Source organism: Phalacrocorax aristotelis, chromosome 1 (assembly GCF_949628215.1).
Source record: "Phalacrocorax aristotelis chromosome 1, bGulAri2.1, whole genome shotgun sequence".
Lineage (NCBI taxonomy): Eukaryota > Metazoa > Chordata > Aves > Suliformes > Phalacrocoracidae > Phalacrocorax > Phalacrocorax aristotelis.
Genome location: NC_134276.1, coordinates 186,901,257 through 186,924,069, shown reverse-complemented (window position 1 = coordinate 186,924,069; position 22,813 = coordinate 186,901,257). Strand labels below are relative to the sequence as shown.

Genomic DNA, 22,813 nt, shown 5'->3' with positions numbered 1-22,813 from the left:
TCATCCAGTCAGCCATATGGACAGGGCTATCCTGGTTTAAGGGGAAAATAGTTAAAGTACATAGATAAAATCTGTGCAGCACCTCTTGCCTTGAGAACAGGCTTTTGCCCTTTTGATTTTCTGGTGTAGGTGAAGCCACTGGAATTCTTCTGTTTGTCTTTACTGAGACTGGGGTTTTACCTCTGGTGTTTCATGGTCCTTTGGGATGTATTTTTGATGTCGTTTCCAACAGAAAAGATATTTTTAGCAGGACAGAAATGTCAGTGGCAAACCGAGTGAGGCATTTTCATTGAAAACTAATTTCATGCCTTTGAGGAACATCCTCTTTTTGTCTGCACTATCTCAGTGTTAGAACTATTAAAATCTACTTTTAATTAATATTAGGAAAACAAAAATACTGAAATATATGTCCCTTTGTAACAAGTATAATTGGAGAACAAAAAATTAAGAAATGAGCAAAGTGGTGCCTAATTACAGGATGCCAGAGAGAGAAGCACTTCTCTTCATAGGTGTGGGCATTATGCGTATCTGTGAAAAGTACTGTTGTCTAATGAGTATGTCAACAGTAAGACACGGTACCTTAAAATGAACAGCTTCTTGCATTCCAGTGATTTGTGTCCTTCACACCAGAGTATTTTGATATTGGCTTTCCAATATCTGATGTCTAATGTTCCAATGTCTAAAGGTGCCGTGAATCCATAAAGTTAATGAAGCTGATTTCAGAAATGTTCTGTGAAAGTAAAGGTGTCAGTACACACGTACTGCAGTTTGTTTTCAAATACATGTGTATCAATTAGCTGTTTCATATCTTAACAAGTAAAACTAATTGAATCCTGCATGACCTTAGAGTGTGCATGTGTTATTCATTTAACAGGTAAGGTTTTACTGTTCTATTTAAATGTTACTTTTTGATGCAAAGTGTTTTTACTCTTTATTTTTTCTTTCCTACTATCTCTGGTGGTGAAGGATATTCAGAAACCCTTTTTGCAACCTCCCCAGTCATGCACACTGTCCGTCCAACATTCTATAAGGGTATTGTCTTCCTTTTTTATCATTATCAATGCAATAGAGACAAAATCCTATAAGGGCTTGCAGCTGAGGCATTTTCAGTCCGTTCAGTGACACCTGGTGTAAAGGGAGGTGTGCACCACCTTCGTTACTCTGTTCTCTCCTACCATTTCCCATTACCCTGACAATGTTCTCACTTTCCAGCTCTCTGCATTTTACTTATAGATGAGTAGAAATAATGTTTTCCAGAATTTTGGCAATTAGTTATTTTTAAGTATTTGGCGGTTTTTGTGATACAGGGCATGCTCAGTAGAGTACATATATTTTACTTTATAATTTCATAGTGTAGTAACTGTCTAGGATTCAATTACCAAATACGCTACTTTAGTCACTAATTTCCAATGGAAACCATGACAAATGTACTATACTTTCCCTATATATGGTCTAAATTAACATAGTAAATTCTTAAAATATTTTTTTTTAATGTGTGAAGTCAAATTTCGTATTCTGCTTTGTTTTTCTATTGTGTATTCAGTGCAACCACTTTATCCAAGGATCAGAAATGTTACAACAGCTGCCGCTGAGACCTATGCCAATATCAGTTGGGAGTATGAGGGACCAGATCATGCGAACTTTTATGTTGAATATGGTGTGGCAGGCAGTAAGAAGCCATTTCATTAAATTTTACTAAAGTATTCAGATCTATTTTCAAAGATTTTTATAATAAATATGGTCCTAAATTGACCCAGTGTTAATGATAGCTCTGAAATGTCTAGAAGAATTATTTTTTTACTTTGATCGTGAAGATCAAATAATTTTCATTTTAATGAACCTCAATGTGTAGCAGGTATTTGATGCTTAGATAGAATATCAGCCTTTGTTCCTTTGTAGTATTTTAGAAGTTCACATTCAGAAGAATTTATAAAAATGTAGTTTGCATGAAGTTGTTTATCATGCAGTGATTACATGTGTAAAAATTATGATTACTTGCATTAAAATAGGATATAACGGTTTTCCTAAATCATGTCCAATGCAGGGGGAAAAAAAAAGAATTAAACAAGAGAGCCAACAAAACCAATATTCTTTGTTAAATTAAGCCTTAAAATAAGGTATCAACCAACTTATGCACGTTTATTGGCATAAAACCAGGTTTTAATCTTTGATAATACCAATAATAATTAAAACACAGCTAATAAAACTAAGATACTGCTATTCAAATACTCTATCCTTCTAAAGTTATAACTAAAGATGGCCAATCTGAAAATTGGAATATAAATGCATTTTTCTGGATAATGGTCAAAGAAGCAGCTGAGACTATTGGGAAAAGATGTGAGAGAACGATCAGGAAATGCAATAGGTTCAGATTTCGGAGTAGAACTTCTCAACTAAAGTAAATATTGACTGAAAACTACAGAAGTAAAATTTAATTATTAAAATCTATTTTAATGTATTTTATAATTGCAAGTTCAATAAGCCGTTTTAAAAATAAATGAAAATAGTATTTCTCCAGTACAATGGAACAAATGCTTAAAATTGTTTCATAATTCATGTACGATGTCTTCTTCGATATATTGCATGCAATATATTATTTGAAGTCATAATTTTATATTAATTTATTGCTTTTTGAGAGAATAGTTATTTTTTTCAGGCAATCCATAGCTTAGTCAAGTAACTGTTCATAGTATTCTGTCTAGAACCTTTCAGTAATACAGAGAAAATTAAAATTCCAATATGTTGTTTTCCTGAAATTTTTGTAGGCAAAGAAGATTGGAAAAAAGAAATTGTAAATGGTTCTCGAAGCTTCTTTGTGTTAAAGGGTTTAACACCAGGAACAGCATATAAAGTCCGGGTTGGTGCTGAGGGCCTGTCTGGTTTTAGGAGTTCAGAGGATGTGTTTGAGACAGGTCCAGGTGAGGCACACCATACCAATTCTGTATCGTGGTCAGAATTGCGGTAGACCAAGTGCTGAAACATTGAACTGCTTCTAGCTAAGAGATCTTGTAGCTAGCATCTTTGCATGTTCTTTTTTTAGAGCAATGTTTAATTATTTTATAAACTCCTAAATTAATGCCAGCATATTTATTATGTAGATTATGAATGTTTTCATCCTTTCGATTCACTCTGTTTGTCTGTTGTTTATATTAGGGGCAGGATACTCACTGCTCACACTCCATCTGTGTGCTGCGCACTGAAGATGACCTATTTAATTTATTTCTAATTAATATAATTAGATGACTATATTTAAATAATGTGTACTTCCATAGAGCCAAGTATATATTTTTAAAGCTAACAATCTGTATATGATTGGTTTTAATACAAAAACATCTGAGCTAAAATGTTTGCATAATCAGAAGTGCAGATTCAATTTGATGTCTCATGTAATCTGTTTAAACCAGTGTTAAGAGATTCCTACTTGTAAATGTTTCTTTTCCTGTTATATACTGGTTTTATATAGATTATGATGTCACAACTATATCCTGTTAATCAGTAAGGCTGCTTAAGGTCCTTATGTAGATATTTCAGTCATATTTCTTCATAAGCAAATCAGTAATGCCTGTTCCTTTAACTCAGAGAAAGGGCTTTATTGGAAGTTTTTTGATGTTACACTGAATATGTCGTTGCCATCACAGCATGTTCTTGGTCAGCTGTTATTTGTTGTGTATTTGCTAGCCACTTCTGCTCATTCCAAGCATTTCGGTCAGTACATAGTAACTTAGCAGTAGTCTCACCAACTCCAGAATGTTATGATTTAAGAAAGTAGTTTAAATATGAAAATATGCTTGAAAAATATGTAATAATTGTCAGACAATGAAGTAAATAATGAATATGCCAGTTTGAAAATGAGCACTTTCTAAAATCATAATTTTTTGCTTTGTTTTGTTCCATTTCTGTTCACAGTTTATCGTGTTGCAGGAAAGCTTTGAAAACACGGTGCTGAATAACAGTGCCAAGCTAAACACAGAGGTTATTTGTGCCAGAGACAGCTAGTAGTATAAAAGCAGCAATGTAAAATTTTATGCAAATACACATCCAAATCCTAAAGCATCAGCAAAGCAAGGATCGAGAGTATAGTGTAATTCAAAACAAGCTGAATAGAAACCTTCCCAAAAGCACCTTTCTGCGCAAAGAATACTGAGCCAGTAGATAAGGAATCCTGTACGTACCCATGAACTAACCAGCCACCTTGGCTCATATCCCTGAGTAGCTAAGGAGGAAGGGAATTTAAAGACACTCTTTTCTGCTTCTTGAAAATGGAAAGGTTCAGTGTCCAGCATTAAATTATATACATAGAGTATTTTGTATAGAAAAATGTGTCACGCTGTCTTCAGCCTAGATCAAAGCTTTTAAACACTGCAAAAAAAAATGAAGGGAGGACAAAGACGAAAATATCGGAATATGGAATGTGTCCTTAATTAGGAGTGAAACTGCCATATTTGGTATATGAGGTTTTGCCACAATTTTTTCTTTGACAAGCATTCCTATAGAGTATCTTCATAGTGTGCGGGTTTATCTTTTGTAGCATACCAGTACAGTGTATTGCATTGACTCCTGCATTAGCAGTTCATCAAGAGTAAATGTCTTTCTGCGTGAAGCAGATAATTTGCTTAGCGTAAGCAGGAAATGTGTCATTTTTAAAGTTGCACTGAGATCTAGAAACCCTTTCCTACTGGATATGCAATAAATTAAAGAATACAGGAAGCTGCATAAGTAAGTTTTCATCTTTACTCTTTCCCATCTACCTTGCATATTTTTATGCATGAGTTATTTTGCTTGATGCTATTTCTTACTACATTTGAATGTTAAATGTGCTTTTGCATTTTGTCACAGTATGTATTAAACAACCTTTAATGCCTTATTATGAATGCATATGTGCCAAACTCAAAATAATTTTAACCTTAATGTGGAAACAATTTTATTTCGATTTGATTTATAATTCAGAGGAAGATTGTCTTTGTGTTTTGTTTTTTTTAAGACTGCCACATCTTATGTATATAAGATTTATATTTATGTAACTTGTAGACATTTTTATGCAAAAATAGTTTAAACTATTGTGCATATAAGAGTCTGTTTCTAAATTATCAGAAAGCATATTCTTAAACAAAGGCTGGGAAATCTCCTAATTGTAACCCCACCGTAATCAGGCATATTAATTCATTGACCTACTTAAATGAAAATCAAGTCATAACTGTGCCCAAAAAGTAAGACCAAAAAGAGACAGCAAAATGAGTTAATTTTAGCCTGGTACTTCTAAAGTGGAATACACATTGGTCCTCTGTATGGAATGGAGGATAGATACTGTCTCCAGACTCCAGAGGTACTTTGAGTTCTCACACAGTCCATGGAAAACCCTCAGGAATCTGGGTTCATTGACAGTTGATATTTCCAAGTTATCTGCCCCAGCCTTTGTCCTAACTAATAAATAACAATGAGACACGGGCTTGAATTCTGGCCTATAATTGAATGTTGTTACGTTTTTATTGTTAGTGTGCTTGCCAGCCCAGTGCAGTCTCTTGTCAGCTAGCTGCCTGCCAAGCAAGGCTTAGGTATTTTTCAAGGGACAGCGCCCAGCACCAGCACAGGACTGTTCCCAGTTGTCATCCAACATGTTTTGTAGGGAGACAACTTTATGCTGTATCACCTGGAATTGTAGCTAGAAAAATGCTCCATTGAAAACAGCTTCTCTCTGATGTGTTCTTAGGAGCCTTCCCTTAAAAGCCTGTCTTCTCTAAGGAGAGGTGGAAATCTTTATGGGGCTCTGGGACTTTCACATTTCTGTGTGTAAAGCTATTTGTGCATTGTGTCCTCCACTTCAGTGGAAGCAAGTCTATGGACCTTCCCTAGCAGATACGGATGGAACATATTGTGCCGTGAGAGCTGAGGTACTCACAGCATCCAAACAAAGACACTGACTGAAAGTCTCAAATATAATCTGATCCTAGTGCAAAATGTCTACTAAGCTGAGATCTGAAGTACTATTGATCCTTACTAAAATCCTGATGATGTACTGGCTGTGAATAATCCAATACCTTATCTCATGAAGCCAGAAAAAACAAACGCTGAACCAAAATGCCATACGAGTTATGCATAGGAAGTTTGCATGTGACTTTCCTTATTCATGTGGGAAGGTGATCTTTGTCTCTATTTCCCAAAGAGAGAGAGGTCTATTGGGGAACTCTTGGGGTTTGGGGCTGGAGGACAAGGTGAAGAATGAGCAAGATAGGTTTGGGTGGATGTCCATCTTCCTCCAGTTCATGATGTCTTCTGTCTGTAGCATGTGTCCCTAACTCCTCTCACCCTTCCCACTTCTCCCAACAGCAAATCCTAGCCTGTAGTGTGTTTCCAAACAGGGGACTAGAAAATAAGCTTCATCAGGAAAATCCTCCTCCTGTGTTGGAGACCAGTAGGAGGGGTCCAGCCCCCAGACCACACAGATAATTCCTGTTCTTATTGGTGACTGTAGTGTTTCCTGTGTAGTTTGCTTATCATTTACATTAATTCCAGCTAGAGTCAGCATTTGGAGAGAAACAGTGCCAAGGAAAGGCTTCCCAATTGCATTAAGTTCTCACTAATGCTAAATCACAGCAATCATGATAAACTGTAGGATGAGGTACTGGTTTGAGGAGAGGAAGAAAACATGATGCTTAATAAGGCTTTAAAGGATGCTTCATTGTTCATTTTTAGTTGAAATTGAATGTTAGGGTCTTGAATGACCCATCCGTTTCCCCATTTCAGACTAATGGGAGTGCCTTAGCTAAGAGTATTGGCTTTTTCTTCATTTTGAGAATGCAGTCGACATGTTTGTGTGAATTATAATTTGCAATTTTATTTCAGTAGTTTAATTAATGTGAAACGGTTGAGAATAGTTTTGAGGTTTGTGGAAAGCAATGCAGTATGCGCACAGGTGTTGCAAAGTAGTTGCTAAGCTTAAATGTTGGCAGAATTTCTATATACTCAAAAGTTAAGTTATATGCACGTGTACTTGGAAACATTTTAAATAATGAAATTATTCACAAAATACAGTATCTTCTGGTTTTTAAATGCTAATTTTCACAGTGAATGTTATTCCTTAATTAATGAGCAATGTATACTGGCTATTATTTATTTGAATTAGTACAGCATTTAAATGCAACAAAACATCTCGTTTTTCTTTTATTCTCTAGCAATGGCAAGTCGGCAGGTAGACATCGCTACTCAAGGATGGTTCATTGGTCTTATGTGCGCTGTTGCTCTTCTGATCTTGATATTGCTGATTGTTTGCTTCATAAGGAGGAATAAGGGTGGCAAATATCCAGGTATGATATAAAACAGTGAGGGGAAAAAAATGTTCTACTGATAATCCATTAAGGCAGATCTCAGATTTACTGGGGAAATTACATTTGCTGATTTACATTTACGTTGACTAATCCAGATGGGTTTAACCCACTAAAATAGCTGAGTTAGAATTTAATTGGTCAGAAAGTGTGGAAACATATACCAGATCATAGCTGCTGTGTTACTTTAATGTACTGGGAATGCTTTTCATACAACAAATCCCTTCATACATTATTTTGTTGCAAATATGTTACCCTCCTCCTCAGAATCTGTGTCATCTTCAGCCTCTGCATTTTTGCAGCCAAATTTGAAGTTAACATCCTTCAGTCAGGCTGTTTTTTCTTCTATCATTTTTTCTTCATAAGAGTTTTTCATTTTAGTTTTGGGTTTTGTGTTTTTGGGTTTTTTTTTAGTATTAGGCCTAGGAATGGCCACATATATTTTATAATTCGTAATTAAAATTGGAACTATACATGTACATCTTCTATCAAAACTCTGATTTCTCTGGGCGTACGTATTATAAAAGGCATATATGTGCCTGTGTATGTATATGTGTGTATATGTGTCTTTTATATATATGTGTCTTTCCCCAGTCTTGTATTTGTGTTTATGGAGTAGATCGTAGACTGAAGCTCATTTGAAAAGGGCAGTTTACATAGAATAGTAGTACTGCCTGATAGGCCATGAAGTATGAGTAGTGAATATGAATGGACTTCAACTGGGCATGGAAAGATAATTCCATTTTTCTTTTTCCTGTCCTACCTACAATAGAAAGTGCAATAGCTAAATTTCAAATAAAATCTTGATTTCAGGAAAAAATTCTGTTCAATATTACAGGCTCCAAAGGTCTGGAAATGATGTAATGTCCAGTCTCTAGAATGCTTATTTAAAGTCAATTCATGCTTCTTGATGTTCATATTGTTAATCTGGACATGAAAAAGATGGGTGCACTTACAGAAGTAAAAAAAGAAAAAAAAAAAACATACTCTGTTTTAATTTCTCCTACTTGTTTTGACCAGTGCACTTCTGAGAACTAGTGTCAGTGAACACTTAAACCTTCTCCTCTTCATAAGCAAATCTTCTACAGCTATACTTATCATAGCAGATTATTTTTGTAAGAAGATAAAAACACCTACTCTGTTCAGTCTAATGGTTTAATTGTTTTATGGAGAGAGCAAAGATTTGCAGTGACAGCAAAAATTAAGTAAGAGAAGCTTCTGTCCCAACTGCCTATGCCGATGGAGAAAAGACAGATGATTAAGGAATACAGTGTTGTATACGAGTTGAACTACAGGCTGAAGACACCATCTTAGGTTTTTTCCTAATATTTGGAGTTTTTAAAAAGAAAATGAGATTACAGAGGTTATAGAAAAGTGACTTTTAGTGGAGAGAATTGAGAAAAGAGATGGAAAATTGGGAGGGTGAAACAGGTGAAGGGATGACACTGAAAAGGCTAGGGAGGACTTGGAGTGAGCCATCACCTAGAAGAGGGTAAAACACAGTTTGAGTAAAAAGCATAGAAGGCAGTTGGATGCTAAGGTTATCATTAGTTTGTGGAGATCCCTGCTACGACCTTTCTCCTTTGTGTCTGCAGAATTACTAGGTGTAAGGGATCCATTTTTTAATGCAAACATAGGTAGGTGTATACACGAACATATATAAAGGTAGACCTTGACTGTATATAAAACTTCTAGATTCAGTATGTAATCTTGTTTATAGCAGTGACTCTAGATCTGACTGTATTCTTGTGTCATTGCAAATGTGCTGTTCCACAGATAGTCACAAATGCAAAGCACGAAGTTATTAACTCTTTTTTGTTATAATTTTAGCATGTTGTCACAAGATTGCTTACGGTCTGGAAAAAAGTAATAAATTATTTCAGTATGAAATTGTAGCAGCCAGGTACATTTCAAAGTCTTATGCATTATTGTAATTATAGACTTAGGAAATACTGTCAGGAATGATTCATATCATCTTAAATAACAGCATATAAACTAATGATGCACAAGTTAAGTGTGGAAATTACCAGAGTAAAAGATAAGAGATTGCAAGTTGGATTATATAACTGTATCTGCTAAACAAGGGAAAGGTTTGAGTGGTAGCCAGAAAAGCAGAAATGAAAAGGCAAAAGGGAAGGACCATAAAGATAAGTCCAGAAGTCAGTCTATTATTTTACTCTATCAACAATCTTAACACACAGGAATATGTGTCTTCTGTAAACATCTGTCTTCTCCAGTGCTAGCGGGTTTCTGTGTCAAAGGACACAGCTTTGACACAGCTGCATAGCTTTTTTATAGGGACAAGTTGCATGCATGGATTTGCTTCCACTAGTGAATGATGACTAAACCTGTAACAAGGATGTGCAAGAGGCAATTGTGTTAAAATTGGGTTCTAGTGTAGGGGGTTTTGCTTTGCTTTTAATCATGTTATAGAAAAGAAGAAATTAACAGACTATGCCTATTTTTTCCAATATTAATAATTCTTAAAATTCCCTGGAGTCTTAATGCATTAAATGAAAGCAGAAAGTGTACAAACTGACAGTGAACACAAGTGAAGCTGATTCAGTTTTATCAATCAGTATGAGAGGAATATTAAGAGGAACTACAGAGCATGGATAAGTAAAACTATTCAGATTCCAGTAAATAATAGCTCTATTAATAACATAAGTAAAGAAAGATTTTAATAGGTTTTTTAACAAAACTTTCTCTTCACCGCTAGAAATAAAAGAAAAGGTTTTACTAATGCAGAATGACATACAGTATTTTGTACTTGAATGAAAATAACATTCTATAACGAATTAACAGATCTTTTCGTTCAAAAGAAAAAATAAAACAGCCTAAGGCCCCAGTTGAAAAAACAATTTTTGTTCAAACCACGTTCCTTTCAAATATGATCAGTTTGAGAAATTAAGGTCTTAAGGTTTCACATCTTGCAGTTTTGTGATGAAAATTACTATTTCAAATATTTTAGTGAAGGAAAAGGAGGATGCACATGCTGATCCAGAAATACAGCCTATGAAGGAAGATGATGGAACATTTGGTGAATACAGGTGAGCAGCTGATGTGGTTTGTCATGTTCACTGTTCATACCACACGTGTACTGTATATAATATCACACTTATTAATTCAAAACTAACTTTTTTTCCATGTTGACAAAGATTCTATATCCATTGTTGTGTAGATCTATAGACAGCATTTCAACCACACCATTAGAAAAACCAATTAAACATCCAAGCCTAGAATAAGCCATTTGCTAATGCAGGGTGAAATCCAGATTTAAACACAGTTGTCTCAAAGTGAGGAATCTTTATTTACAAACCCATCTTTCAGATCGTTAAAATACCAGATATAGTGTCTTTTCATTTAGGGCACATTTAGCATTGTGGTTTTTGAAAATACATTTCTAATTGGAGCCTAATAAAGACAATCTTGTGTTACACTGACTAGAAAACAAATGCGTTTAAAATGGCTGCCAGTACTAACACCTAATCCAATAACAAGGAAGTGATGTTATACACAGAGGTGAAGGAATGTCCTACAAGAACAAACAAATCTCCCTTTCATGTATTTCCATACAAGATACATAGCAAGCAGCTTCAAAGTATGCAAGAGAGCTCTCATTCCTGATTCTCTTCCTTTATTATAAATGTAGTCTAGCTGAGTCTCCCGGCATTACAAAAAGCATGCCTTGGCAAGTCTGTTCATGTAACAATTATGAGTATAGCTTCTTAAACAAGCAGCATTTTATTTGTTGGGGTTTTTTTATTAGTACAGGAAATAACGTTATTTTTCTAAATATGTCAATACCATTATATTTAACACGGGTGTTATAATAGAATTTGTAGTGCATTCCTGTGTCAAAAGCATTATTATTATTTTGAAGATCTGACATTTACAAATGTACATAGAAAAAACAGTTTTTTCAAGAAGGATCTACTCTGTTGCCATAGCTTCTTTCACATAAGGGAAACGTGCATCTTGATCTGACTGGAATAGATTTATAGTTCTGAATGCCAAAGAGCAGTTTCTGTTTATTCTTCCTTGATTTTAAAAAAATACAATACTCTGTTAATGAGTTCAGAGTAAAATTTTATTACAGCATTAAGTGCATATGGATTAATTAAATTCAGCTGATCAAAAGGGAAGTGTGAAGCAATGTTTGGAAGCAGAGCTAAAAAGTACTGTGTAAGTTCTCCGAGGCAGTCCAGTTTGCATTCTCCTTTATTGCTCCTCTGTTTTTCGATACTTGGAACTTCCATCAGCAGAAACTGACCTTCACACAGATTTGTTGAAATCGTATGACCTCAATACATGTTTTCTCAGGCCTAGAATAAGACTGTTCAAGTCTGCTTTCATGTGTGACCTGTAGCAAGGTTTGAATTTATGCCTCCGTATTTAAGTGGCTTGAGTTAATCTATACAATCATCTAGTGCTTCATTAAATTATTTTATAATGCATTTATCCACCTCATGTCTGGTGAATATGGACAGATGCACGCCAAGCTTTCAGACTTGTTTGCATGAAAGAGCTCATCCTATTTACCATGCAAAAACTCCTTTCTAAAAGGTATTTCTGTATAATTAGTCTATATTGGGCTTTCCTCTTTTTTTCCTTAGAGACAGGGCAGCAGCAGCAACCAGTCAGATTACAGAAGATATCTTGGCACCCTCTCTGCAGCCCAGCATCACTGCAGTCACTCAGTTCCCAGTCTGTCTGCCTCATGTGGCACTGGTCATGATCCAGTGCTTCTTTGAGGAAAAAGGGTATAGGGTTTCCCTTGGGAGAAAAAAAAAAAAAAAGGTAATTTTTGAAAGATCTGGGAATTCGAGTATTTTGAACTTTTTTCATCACTTCAGGTCCATGTCTGCTTGGACAGGAAAGAAACTGGACAAGGAAAAGGAAACAAAAGGTAGCTGTGCCAATTCTCCTGAAGCAGACCCTGTCTTTACCAAAGCAAAGTCTGTGAGATCTGACAAATCCAACTTCTTCAGAAGGTCAGGGGATCAATACTACAGCACCAGAGCAGAGACCTCCTACACCAGGAGGAGGGCTAGGCAGTCTTCAGAGCTTACAAGGGTTAGTTCTGTTTCTGCCTCCCTCTGCCAAGAGGAAAAGAGGTCAGACGAATGGAAGTACAGGCATGGCTCTAGACCTCATGCTTCTCAGCAACAGCTAATGGGGTCGGAGGAGGGCTCAGATTCTCAGGCAGGACAGCCATCCCCTTTCCAGCAACCCCTCAGCAACTCAATTCATGGCTCACTGGCAAGGCAACATTCTTCTCTCCAGCGCTGGTTCAGTCAGACCCCAGACTACAGCTCAGATTCAGAAGACAATCAGAGCTCCTACCACAGGAAGGTAAGACCTTCTACTACTACTCACTTCTCTGAATCTGAAAAGAATTCATTAATGAAATCTGTAATTTTGCCTGAGCTAGCTACTGTCTTAAAGGATGCTTTGACAGCAGCCAGACAAAGTATAACTTCTGTGGCACAGGCTAGGTCCCATTCAGTAAAGCATCCTAGGGTGCCAATTACAGAAGTTCCAGTGGTTCCTCTGGAAGCAACTGGGAGCAGTTCCCAAACTTTTGAGTCTGACCATATGGACAACTTAAAAGATCAGACAGCTTCTGGGAAGGAGAAATCTGATGCTGACAAAGCCTTGGAGGTTGAGTCATCCCCAGAAGATGGGGATGTGTCATCTGAGTCCCCTACAGAAGACCAAGAAGGACCGGATGCTCTGCGTAAGTTTGACATGAAGAATCAGAATTATCTGTTCGAGCACATAAAGAGAGTGTTAATGTTAAAATCTTCCAAATCTGAATGTGCTTCAGAAGAATTGCTTATCCCCTCTGAGGAAGGTGAGGTAGATAATGCACTTCCTATCCATTCAGCAGTGGAAGATCTTGTCCATAGGATTTGGGGTAATCCTGAGGCAAAGCATGAAGCCCCAGCAGTCCTACATAAGCTCTATCCTTTTCCAGTGGATAAAGCTGCTCTGTGGGGGACCTTGCCTCAGGTAGACAGAGCATTGGTTACTGGTGATTCTGTACTATCAGTGCCTGCTAATATGGATGCTCTCCCTAAAGATCCTACTGATAGAAAGGTTGAGGAAGCAATTAAAAGGTCTTTCAAGCTAGTTGCAGCCCAGCTTGGAGTATCTATCTACTGCACTTATGCTTCTAGAGCGTTACTAATATGGTTGGAGGAAGAACGAGCCAGATTCAAAAAGAAATGGGTCCCATCTGGTGCCATGCAGAGGAAACACAGGCTATGTAAAATTGCAGCTAATTTTATCCACGATGCAGCTGAGGATTCTCTTAGACTCACCGTTAAAAACATGGCATGCCTCACCGTAGCCCGGAGAGCTATATGGCTACGTCCTTGGACCTCATCACTAGATCTAAAATGTAAACTGCTGTCTTTACCATACACAGGCGGCAAGCTATTTGGTGAATCCTTGGTCCAGATCATGAAGGATTTCTCAGAACACAAGCATGCCTCGCATCAGCTGAAAAAAAAGAGCTCTGTTGGAAGGTCGTCATTTTCCTATCCTCACAAGTGTCTGAGCTCCTTTCGTTCTCCTCCAAAGTTTAAAGGAGGGAGGGGAAAGTATAAGGTCTCACAATCATTTAATGCCAAGTACGAAAGGACATCTCACTTTCAGAGAGACACCAGACCATCAAGAGGAACTTTCTAAGGACATAGACTTGGTTTCTCCTTTCTCAGGAACTGGGAAGAGTGAAAGACTTGGAAATTTATACTGGATAGACTTCAATATTTCTGGACAAGTAAGCTCAATGCTTACAAAATTAGTTGTTTCAAAATAAGATTTAAATTATTAAATTACTTCAATCTTAATGATTAATTAATATATTCTAGAGAAGTCATAGCTCTCAATTTTAGGGGAGGTTTTTGTCACATTCAATTTCTAGGCTTCCCAGTATTCTTGGGACGGCTTGGACTTGTTTGAAGTTTTGCACTCTTCGGCTTCATCAAAGAGCATACTTTCTGCAGAACCAGCCAACATCAGATTTTCCTACCTTGTCGACCTAATGAAGGAAATAATGCTTTAGGAAACACAAGTGTTTCAGGAACCACAAAATGACTGGGTACACTCTGTTCCTGTGGCTGGAGACGTACCTGCACTTTTACATAATAAGGGAAAACAGCGCCTCTGTAGCGAACTACACCACAATCCCAGTGGTCTCCTGAGTTGTAGAAGACTGAGATAGTAAATTGTGGATAGTCAATGCTTACGCTAAGAAACTGCAAGAAATACAAGAAGTCTCACAAATGCATGTTTATTTAAATTCAAATTGTTCAGGTCAGCGTGGGTGTATAAATCAGCCTAAATTCCCATCCTGGGCCATAAATCAAGAGAAATTAAGAAGTTATGGCATCTACAGACCTGTGGATTCATGGGTGGGGTGAGACTGCAAGTATGCATTTCTTAGTTAACTTCACAGGAAGTATGAAAGTCTAGTGTCTCATTGCAGTCTGCAAAATGTTCTTAGGAAGATCAAACAGGACAAGTCAACTACAGTAGTAGGACTGGTAGTGCGGTAATGCAGGATGTTCGCACATTTTGTTGAATTATTTTGCCTCTCGTCAACATTTTGACACTTGGATGTGCTATGAGAGACTTCCTGGAAATAGCTGATGAAGAGTTCTGAGATCACTAGATATTACTCTTCCTTCTTCTTCTGGGTTGATTAACAATGAGAATATAGTTTGTAACTACAGTAGTGTTTTATTGCAGCTTAGGTGTGTTTCCAGGGGGACCTAGCAATGATTTGTGCCTCAGCACCATAATTCTAAGCTTGGTCCCTTCTGGCGCAAGAGATGGTGTCAGTGGACTGCCTGAAGAATTCTTGTCTCTTATTAAGATTGGATTTGGCAGTGGTCTTATGATGTCCTCATTTATGCACACGTGCTTTCTGTGGCGGTTCTTATTTTAATTCTTGAACATCTGTGTCACTACTTTTGAAATCAGTGCTTTGATTTCGCTTTGTATAATTTTCCACCAGAAATAGCAAAGGTGGACAGTTGGTTGAATTTCTCCGAAGCAGATTTTTCTTCAAAATTTTCACGAGGAGTGAGTCAGGTTCTTTGACTAACAGCAACTTTTTCAACCCATTTCAACCATTTAAAGTCAGAGCTTAGTCTCCCAGTTTTTGCAGCTTATGCCAGGATTGAAGATTGAATATTACAGACAGAGATGCTAAAGAAAAACTACTCAGAAAACTAATACAGATGTGCTTATATCTTAGCTAGATTACAAATAGTAACATTTTTTGAAGCCTGGATTGATACAGGTGCAGAAGCATCTAGGGAGAGCATTTTTCATCTGCACAGTCCTATCAATTGAGGAGCGTGAGCAGAAACCTGTCAGGTGTTGGGGCAGAGGTTGTGCTGGAGCGTGCAGGGAAGCCATAGTGTAAGGTACTTCTGTGGCTTTGCGTGACTGATTATACTCAAGCGTTTCTGGGCCGTTGACCCGAGGGCACAGAAGAAGGAATTTACTGCCAACGGTTTTCATCTTCTGCATCCTCTTTCTGCGTCCAATAGCCCAGAATGCTTTATCCATTTTGTTTGTTTTATGTTGCCTTTCATCTGACAGTTGTGTTATAAGGAAAAGTAGTATATTGCTAACCATATATTGAGTCTTTTTGCATGTCCATGAATGTGGCAAAGTTTAGTGGGAACTAGTTGCCTGCTGGACTGCAGAGGCATCGTAAAACTGTCTTCCCCATTCTGACTGGTTGCTGCATGTACCCATATCTAAGGAAGAAAAATTGAAAAGTTGAAAGAAGAAAGGAGATTTCAAGGTACATATTTCTTTCAATAACTGATGAGCTTGTGAAATGGAAGTACTCTTTAAAAAAAAGAAAAAAAAGTTTGTACATTGCACTTACACATGTTGTCACCACCATACTTCTTCGTATGTCTTCATTAGCTGCAAGTTTGCTGTATATTTCATTAAACTAAGAAAAAGAAACGTGTTCATATATTCGCAGTTGTTTATGAAAAATATTTAAATCATGCTTTTAGAGTACGCTTTAATACTCTAATATTAAAACACTATTCTTGCTAAAAGGGCAAGAAACGCGTGTGGTGCATCTCAGTACTTACCAAAATGACTGGTACATATCGGTCTTCACGGAGCAACTTTCATCCCTAAAAAACTAGTAATACGGAATTTATTTGTAAGACAACAAATAGTAAAGGTATCCCTAGACTTAACTGTCGTGGCTGTCCTATCTAAATATAAAATTCATACCCATTCTCACCTCTTGTTTTGTTTCCTCCCAGTACTTATTCTCTTACTATTAATTGTATGCATTGTGTACGTGACATATTTCAAAAACTTCTTCAGTGTTCCACTATAATTTTAATCAACCCAATTTGTACTTTTTAATTTCAAGATATTACAGTAGGTTAGTATAAAAGACAGCAAGCAAAATCACAAACAAAAACTATATTACGATCTATCCTGGTTGTACTTTGGAAGAGTTTTATGAACAATTGTAAGCAAGATTAGCAAATTTTGCAGATACTGTATCAAATTTTATGGCTTTAACATGTTTTTGCAATATAGTATTATATGTTCTACAGCCTAAAGTATTCTGTAGTTCTTTGGGCATCCATATTCATAATGCAATCCAGTGGCTTTTGCAGTTTGCTTCTTGGAGGCAAACGAAATACATTAATTTCCCCCGAGTACCAGGGTCCCTTTTCTGTTTTGCACCCCCAGGGTTACAAAAGTGCTGTCCAAAACATTGGTGTCCTCACTTTTTTCCCCTCTTTCCTGCTTGTTGTTTTGCTTTTTATTCCTCAGTTTCTTTCCCTTCCATCCAAAACATTGTATTCATCTAATACAACGGTCATAATCCAGTTTGATAAAGAATAAATGGTACCATAGCATATATTTCCTTTTCCTGAACAAAGAGTGGAAAGCACCCTGGATAATCCCACATCTTTTCTGCCAGAGCCTTGGCAGAACTTCTCTCTGGACTTTTATAGTACAAAAAGGGAGAGACACCCCAGATTCAGATTAGATTTTTTGCATCTGCTGTAACCGTGCTCTTACACCAGTGCCCACTTCTGTGTAGGTACACTCCTGGGTAAATCTGCAGGTTTGTTGGTTGGTTTTCAATTATACAGACAGTAGAATCCGCATCCTTACTAAAATACAGAAAAATCCCAGGCACAATGCAACCCACTTTGTAAGTATTTCTTCATTGCTTAGCTTATAAATAAACTTTGTTTTCAAAAATGCAAACACAAAAACCCTAAGAGCAGAAGTTCCTGTACCCAGATTTATCTAAGTTATAAGCTAAAATCAAGCTTTATATTGGATTAAACAGAAAAATTTGGATATTTTAAACCCTGATGGTGTATTATTTATTTAGTGTGTATTCTAGCCTAGTGAATTACACTGGGTAGGGTCACACTTGAGAATATTCGCACAGAGTTTCCTGACCAGTTGGAATATGGTACAAATGCAATTTTAATTTCATTCCTACATATTACAGTGTAAGCAATTATGAAGCTACTCATCTAAAATCAAACAGCAGACCATATGTGCAATGTTCTTTACTAAAGGCTGTTACCCAGAAGACATTAAACGCTGCAGGTCGTTCTTCTTTGGGAGCAGGACGTGGTACTAGCTCAGAGTGAGGGCCCGGTCTTCAGTTGCGTTGTGTAACCCATTACGGTGACTCTGATGCCCCCCGCTGAGGGCAGTGGGGAAACTGCATTGCAAGTGACTGTGAAATACTCATTTCTATCTTCAACCTTTCAAATACAGGGTCCTTCCAGAATGAACCCTCTTCAGTCACGTCTCTGTAATCTGCTTGTGTTTGCAGCGTTATAAGCGTTTGCACTTTGCTGCTGGATGCTTGACGTTCTGGAGTAGCATTATTTTAAATGTTACTAGCCTGTATGTCTGTGATATCAGTGAGCACAGGAGATCAACAATACGATATTTATCCTCTCGCCATGTACACGGCAATAAATAAAAACAATGTCACGACTTATACAGTCAAGTTCAGAGTTTTTGCCTTTGTGTGTTTTAAACGTGAAAGTTTTTTTACACGTTAATAAGATAGATATTCCTACCACTTCTTTCCTGTGTATGCATAGAAGGGTAAAGTCTCTGGTATGCTTTGCCTGTCAGTATATGCATATTAGAGGTGTACTTCTTTTAGAGCATGATAACTTGGAGTTTTCCAAAAAAGATGATGAGATGAGGAGAAGCAGCTTCAAGGAACATTGCTGTCATGGTTTTCTAGCAATAGTGAAACGTTTCTGAACAGGGCACTTGTGAGCTAACAATATAATCTGTGTGACCTTGTATGTGCTATATATATATATATGGTTCCTCTGGGTGTTCAAAGATATTCATTAGAAAAAAAATAGAAAATATAATTATTGGAAGAACTAAGGGATTTGTTTTTAGGAATTACACAGTTAAAATAATTTGCTGAATATATATATATATTGTGGACATTGTAAATATATTTTTGTTGACATTCTATGCATGTTTCTTTATATTTTCCATAAGCTGGGAGTCTTTAAATAAAAAAATCAAAAATCACTTACTCGTTTGTACCCTATATGCAAATAAAGTCACATGTTCTGTTTAAGACAAGGTAAATAATTGCACGCAGAAGTGCAGCTGGCAATAGCGGTTTTTAACTGGAAATGCTTTAGAGCTGCCGCCGAAATCTTCATCCTGAAACTGAAGAGCGGCGTAAAGGATTCTGAAGAGAGCCCAACTACATGTATTTCATGAAATACAAGCTTACCACAGCTGCACATTTATTTGGGGATGCTGATGGTGCTGCAGCTTTTCCACTGACGAGGGAAAGACCACAGTACTTTGCTACAGGGACCCCTCCCTCCCCGCCTTTCTTTGCTTTCCTTTTTCTGTTGTCCTCCAAACCACCATCATCATTGTCAGAACACGTTATCAGTTACGGACTAGGATAAGGAGGTTGATCTGATAAGTAATGAAAAAAACGAAGCATGCTCTTAACTGCTCAGCTGTAGCTACTGTAAGCTAAACTGTCACTTTGCCTGTATACAGTAAATGTTTTAGCAATTTTAAGAGCAAATTATTATTGATAAAATACTGATCACTATCAGGATATGGACTTTGCTTTTCTTCTTAGGCTATTTTCATTTGTTTCTTCTGCACCCTTTTAATGGAATATGTAGGTCTCTTGAAAGGTAAGGTTGACAATTGCAAGTCTGGCCTGCATTACGTAACAAATTATTTGAAATGCAGCACTTTTATTTTCTTTATACTAGTAAAGAAAATCAGTATATTTCATTTAACCAAATTCATTCTTCATTCATGTTCAAGGAGCCAAAGAAATTAAGAAGTTTAACAGACTAACTTCACGGCACATCATAAGCTTGTTACTGTGGAGAACAAATAAATTATTTTTTTATAACTTCACAACACACTTCTTAATGCTTGCAGTAGCATCTAAATTGCTTCCAAGCCAAGGGCACAAGTCTTATCATTTGAGGTGTCATGCACGATTGGGGCGGGGAGGGGGGAACCCCTAAACTGCAAAACCCCCTCCCTCCACTGAAGACATTCCCTGTTTAAACCATTCCTACCCCATGTATTCATGTCAACTGCATCATATTGCTCTGTCTCGACAATGTGATGTGGGTTTACTAAAGGATTACAGGGCTGCACACATGCTTTTTTATAAACTCTGCATGCGTGGCTGATGTTGTCTTAATATATAATGCATCGGTTAATTCCTTTCGTTTGTTTGTTTGTTTGTGTCTCCAGTGATGCAGAGGACCACAAACCTCTAAAAAAAGGAAGCCGGACACCTTCAGACAGAACTGTGAAAAAAGAAGACAGTGATGATAGTTTAGTTGACTATGGAGAAGGTGTAAATGGTCAGTTCAATGAGGATGGCTCCTTTATTGGACAGTATAGTGGTAAAAAAGAGAAAGAACCTGCCGAAGGAAATGAAAGCTCTGAGGCTCCTTCTCCTGTAAATGCCATGAATTCATTTGTGTAACCACAGAACTCGATCCCCTTGTATCTTCAGTTCGTTTAAAGCACTTGTACATCCTCCTTCTCGTACTATCAACACGCAGGTAGCGGAGCTCCTCACCACAAGACGTTTATGCTATGAGAATACGCAGGTCAATACAATTATACAGCGTAACGACACATTAAGTGGTATGTTAGTGTGAATCAAAACACGAAATTCAAATTTTTGTTCAGAACTTGGCTCTTTTTACTTTTTTTAGAAGGAACTGACACAAACAATAGCATCGACTTATAATTCTGTTTCCTGTTGAAAATACAGTATAATGCATGGGGGGAAAAAAAAAAGAAAAGCTACACAATTCACAGATAATCTCGTGTACACTAGAAAACCATGGTTTGACAATTTGTTATGCAGTCCTCAGCCGAATCCCTGGGTATGAATTCCGTTTTCATTGTCGGAGTGTTATAGTAGTATTATATAGAACTTCAATGTCTTTGTGGACATTGTTGTGAAATTGGTGACTTAATGTCTAGCTATCATACGTCTTTTTGCAAGACAGTTAGGAACAGTATGTACAGTCTATAATTGCTAAATGATTTAAGTATGACACTTGCATTTGCTGATGCTTAATGAGACCCTATTATCTGCTCTTTGCTCCTATTACTTTATAGCCTTTTTAATCTATCAAGTATTACAGCAGTACAGTGTTCTATTTTTACATCAAAACGCATTGGATTGATTTTAGGGCATAAAAGATACGCATTGCAATGCATTTTAGAATTTGTACAGTCACTGAAAGAAAAACTTTAAAATGAGAGAAAATATTCCAGAAAACACAGGGCAAAATACATTCAGTGCCTTTATACAATATGCATTCCATAATGCGCTGTACTACTAAATCAGTTGGTGCAGTCAACTCTGATTAGCGGACTACTATCTTTGCCAAATAAAGTAAAAATGTGAAGGAAAAAAATTGTTATGAAAGTGTTGTGCTAAAAATGGAAGGCTTTAAATATTTTAAATTCCACAAAGAGGAGCGTGGTTTTTATTTTCCTTTAAAAATAACGTAAGTGCTTTCTAGACAGTTACAGCACAACGTGTCTTCATGGCATTAGAAGATTCAAAAAAAAAACCATCAAAACACAGCCGGAATTAAATTATTTACTAACACAGCAAGGTATAAGCTCTTGGTAAATAAATCGTTAGAACCCCAAACCAGCCGTCTGCACCAGCGAGAGCGCGTTTCCCTCTGTCCCGGCCCGGCCAGCGCGGCAGCTTTGTAGCGATCGACACCCTGAAGCAGCGTGGGGGTGACCGCTCGGAACCTCAGCGTTCGGTCCGACAAGTGCTAATACGGTTTAGTGGTAAAGGATTGCCATTATCGGTTACAAAATTGTTTTCTCGCATACTATATCAATCAAATGTTTACCTCCAAATATAAATTTTTATAACAACCTATGGTTGAAGGAATGCTCAGTTTCATTTGCCAATAAATTGGTTTTTCATAACTTGCATCAAGTTTAATTTTAAGTAAGCTTTTTATATGTAGATATTTTGTTGAATTTGTAAATACACTTAAAGCGTAGACGCTATATGCTTCTAGGTGTTACAGACAAATAAAACAAGACAGCTTATGTTGTACTGTGTAAGAAGTACTATAGCCAATGGTGTGCATGGTATTTTAAAGCATCTACTTAAATACATTTTTTTTTTTTTTTTTTTTTGCTGTGAAAACGAAATAGTGAGCTGCTCTGGTTATTTACTGCCGATTCCGAATTGAACCAGTCAGAGCTTTTGCCAGCGCATTACATTAGACCATAGTACTCCTCACAGCTTTCATGTATATATTGTAGGTAAAGCACAACCGAAGTAATCACGAACGTCGGGTAGCTGTAATAAGCTTCTTTCGCACCTTTGAGCTTTCCATTGTTCAGTTTTCTTAACGGGAACCGAAATAAGAAACGAATTCTGCAAACATTGATGACAAAGCACAAAGAGAACATTTCTTAATAAGATTTGCCAACGGTTTTGTTAAAAGAGAAATATGATTTTGCTCTTATTTAATTGTAGATGCTGAATTATCTGTGCATGTGGGGGTAAACGTACAGGCTCACTTCTGTAATAGTGCAACAGATTTTGTATTAAAAATAAATGTGGTTTTAAAATTTCACCGTTTGTTCTGTTTACACGAGCACTAAAAATCACATCTGATTCGCCGCGTAATCAGGAACTCAAAGTGGGAAAAGGATGAAACAACTCTGGTGGAAGTTGTTGCCATGATGTTGCAGGACTTTATGTACTGCAACCAAAGTGTTTACGGAAAGGTGCATATCTTTACGTGCTACCGTCTGAAAAACTGTGAATTTGTCTGACTGTTTCCTATTGAAATTCCCTGCTATTTCGTTTCACTCCCATGGATGCTTTATTTAGTCATATTTCTGCAAAGAAAAAAATCCAAAATAGTTGT

At 36.9% G+C, this 22,813-nt stretch overlaps 1 protein-coding gene across 38 annotated transcripts in view; it reads left to right on the top strand.

The window, feature by feature from the left end:
• NRCAM (neuronal cell adhesion molecule) overlaps positions 1-22,516 on the top strand; it is a 167,697-nt gene extending 145,181 nt beyond the window's left edge. For 11 of the 38 annotated variants that reach the window (XM_075081001.1, XM_075081012.1, XM_075081007.1 and 8 more), the window contains 7 exons: positions 967-1,032; positions 1,544-1,669; positions 2,766-2,918; positions 7,170-7,301; positions 10,291-10,369; positions 12,176-16,146; positions 20,133-20,209. In XM_075081001.1, the coding sequence (XP_074937102.1) occupies positions 967-1,032; positions 1,544-1,669; positions 2,766-2,918; positions 7,170-7,301; positions 10,291-10,369; positions 12,176-14,015 (2,396 nt within the window). In that variant the 3' untranslated portion in view covers positions 14,016-16,146; positions 20,133-20,209. The other 27 variants (XM_075081023.1, XM_075081021.1, XM_075081022.1 and 24 more) reach the window with 10 other exon arrangements.
• Positions 22,517-22,813: the final 297 nt, after the last annotated feature.